Genomic DNA, 2,092 nt, shown 5'->3' with positions numbered 1-2,092 from the left:
CAGGAGCGGCTGCTGCTGCACACAGTTAGGCCGGCCGCGGTGGGAAAACCGTGGGCGTCCCCTGGACCTCAGCATCCCATTAGGACGGTTCCGCGGTGGGTGCCGCACGCCGCAGAGTGGGCAGAGCTTTCACAGGGGTCTTCGCATTCCACCCGCACACAGCAGCTCCTGGAGGGAGGCCAGGAAGACACTATTAACCCATTTTGCAGACAGAAAACTAAGTAAGGCTCAGAGTGGGAAGGAGACTTGCCCAGGGACACCCAGCGAGGTTGTGGCGTTGGGACTGGGTTCCTACTCCGCCACATCCAGCGCCCTTGTCACCAGACCCCTCTGCCTCACCTGGCAAAGGATGGGGCGGAGCTAAAGGATTAGTTAGAGGAATGACTGGCAGGGTTTTTTTTTGTTTTTTTTTTTAAGATCTGCCTTTTTCTGTACCACCCAGATCAGAGCCTCCAGAAGTCAAGCCATGGATCCACCTGCACGTAAAGAAAAAACCAAAGTTAAAGAACCTGTCAGCAGAGTTGAGAAGGCCAAACAGAAATCAGCCCAGCAGGAGCTGAAGCAGAGACAAAGAGCAGAGGTGAGATTAAGGCGGAGGCTCTGTATGCCTGTAGTCTGCTGGAGATGATACTGGAGTAGACAAATAGCAGAAAGAACTGACAGCGAGCCCTACTTGCCTCCAGGCAGGATGGGTGTTCTCCCAGATTTAGAGGGGAAAACACTGAGGTTCAGAATGGTGAGGTGGCAGGCCAGAATCACATGCCAAGTTAGTGTCAGAACCCCAGCCTGGTGCGGAGCTTTTGTGGTAGAGACCCAAGGGAAGGAAGAAAGGAAAAAAAAAGTGGTATGTAAGGGGAAAGAAGGAGTCAGAATGAGAGAGAGCACGCAAGTGTCAGACACCCCAGTACAGATGTTCTGGATTTGGTGCAGAAAGTAGCTACTCATGCCAGGTAGAGGCCCAAGCCATTGTGTTCCTTTGTTCTCTCAACGATTACAATCAATTTGAGAATAAAAAGCTTTAAACTTTACACTGCCAATATTGAGCCACATACAGACATGAGTATTTTATTTTAGTATTTAATGTCAGGGAAAAGCTTGCTGGTCTCTTTTTCCCTCTTTGTTTTGTTTATTTATCTGTCTGTTTTGTCCATTTCCTGTCTTACATCCTTTTACCTTTTCATGGACAACTACTTTTTTTTATACTTTTACATTCAAATATGTTAATAGAGATCCTTGAACAATATACAATAGTATTTTAAATTTTTACATTAATAACATTCCTGCATTTTATTTTGCATTTTGCTTACATTGTTTTTTTAAGAACTGTTCATGCTAATATAAGAATCTAGTTTATTCTCATTAATTTTTATAGTAGTCTATTTTATGCATCCATTTTACTATATTTATTCTTTCTTACAGGGATGCACATTTAAATTATAGTATTTTTTGCTATTACAAACACTGCTGTAGTGAAAAGCTTTTAGGTGTCTCCTTTGGCACTTGCCTTAGAATTTCTATAGGGTATTTAACTAGAAAAATTACTGGGTACATTCTCAATTTTACTAGACATTGCCACATTGCTTTTTTTTTTTTTTTTTGAGATGGAGTCTCACTCTGTGACCCAGGCCAGAGTGCAGTGGCGCAATCTTGGCTCACTGCAACCTCTGCCTCCCAGGTTGAAGCAATTCTTCTGCCTCGGCCTCCCAAGTAGCTGGGATTACAGGCATGTGCCACCACGCCTGGCTAATTTTTGTATTTTTAGTAGAGATGAGGTTTCACCATGTTGGCCAGGCTGGTCTGGAACTCCTGACCTCAAGTGAGCTGCTCACCTCGGCCTCCCAAAGTGCTGGGATTACAGGTGTGAGCCACGGCGCCTGGCCTGCCAAATTGCTTTCAAAGGAATTGTATACATTTGCACTCCCACTACCAGTGGAAGAGGATTCTCATTCCTCATTTTTTTCCTAACACTTGATATTGTCAATTTTTTTTTTTGAGATGGAGTCCTCACTCTGTCGCCCAGGCTGGAGTGCAGTGGTGTGATCTTGGCTCACTGCAAACTCTGCGTCCTGGATTCGTGCCATTCTCCTGCTTC

General features: G+C 44.9%; 1 protein-coding gene across 2 annotated transcripts in view; it reads left to right on the top strand.

Annotated features, from left to right (window-relative positions):
- The window catches only part of CCDC23 (coiled-coil domain containing 23), a 22,029-nt gene that overhangs the window by 10,510 nt on the left and 9,427 nt on the right, over positions 1-2,092 (top strand). The window contains exons 1-2 of one of the 2 annotated variants that reach the window (XM_012001750.1): positions 220-268; positions 443-580. In XM_012001750.1, the coding sequence (XP_011857140.1) occupies positions 467-580 (114 nt within the window). In that variant the 5' untranslated portion in view covers positions 220-268; positions 443-466. Of the gene's footprint in view, positions 1-219; positions 269-442; positions 581-2,092 lie in introns of those variants that run through there. The other variant, XM_012001751.1, reaches the window with a different exon arrangement.

This window comes from Mandrillus leucophaeus, unplaced genomic scaffold, assembly GCF_000951045.1.
Source record: "Mandrillus leucophaeus isolate KB7577 unplaced genomic scaffold, Mleu.le_1.0 Scaffold67, whole genome shotgun sequence".
In the NCBI taxonomy this organism is placed as follows: Eukaryota; Metazoa; Chordata; class Mammalia; order Primates; family Cercopithecidae; genus Mandrillus; species Mandrillus leucophaeus.
The sequence above is the reverse complement of the archived record's forward strand: the minus strand, read 5'-3'. Positions and strand labels throughout refer to the sequence as shown.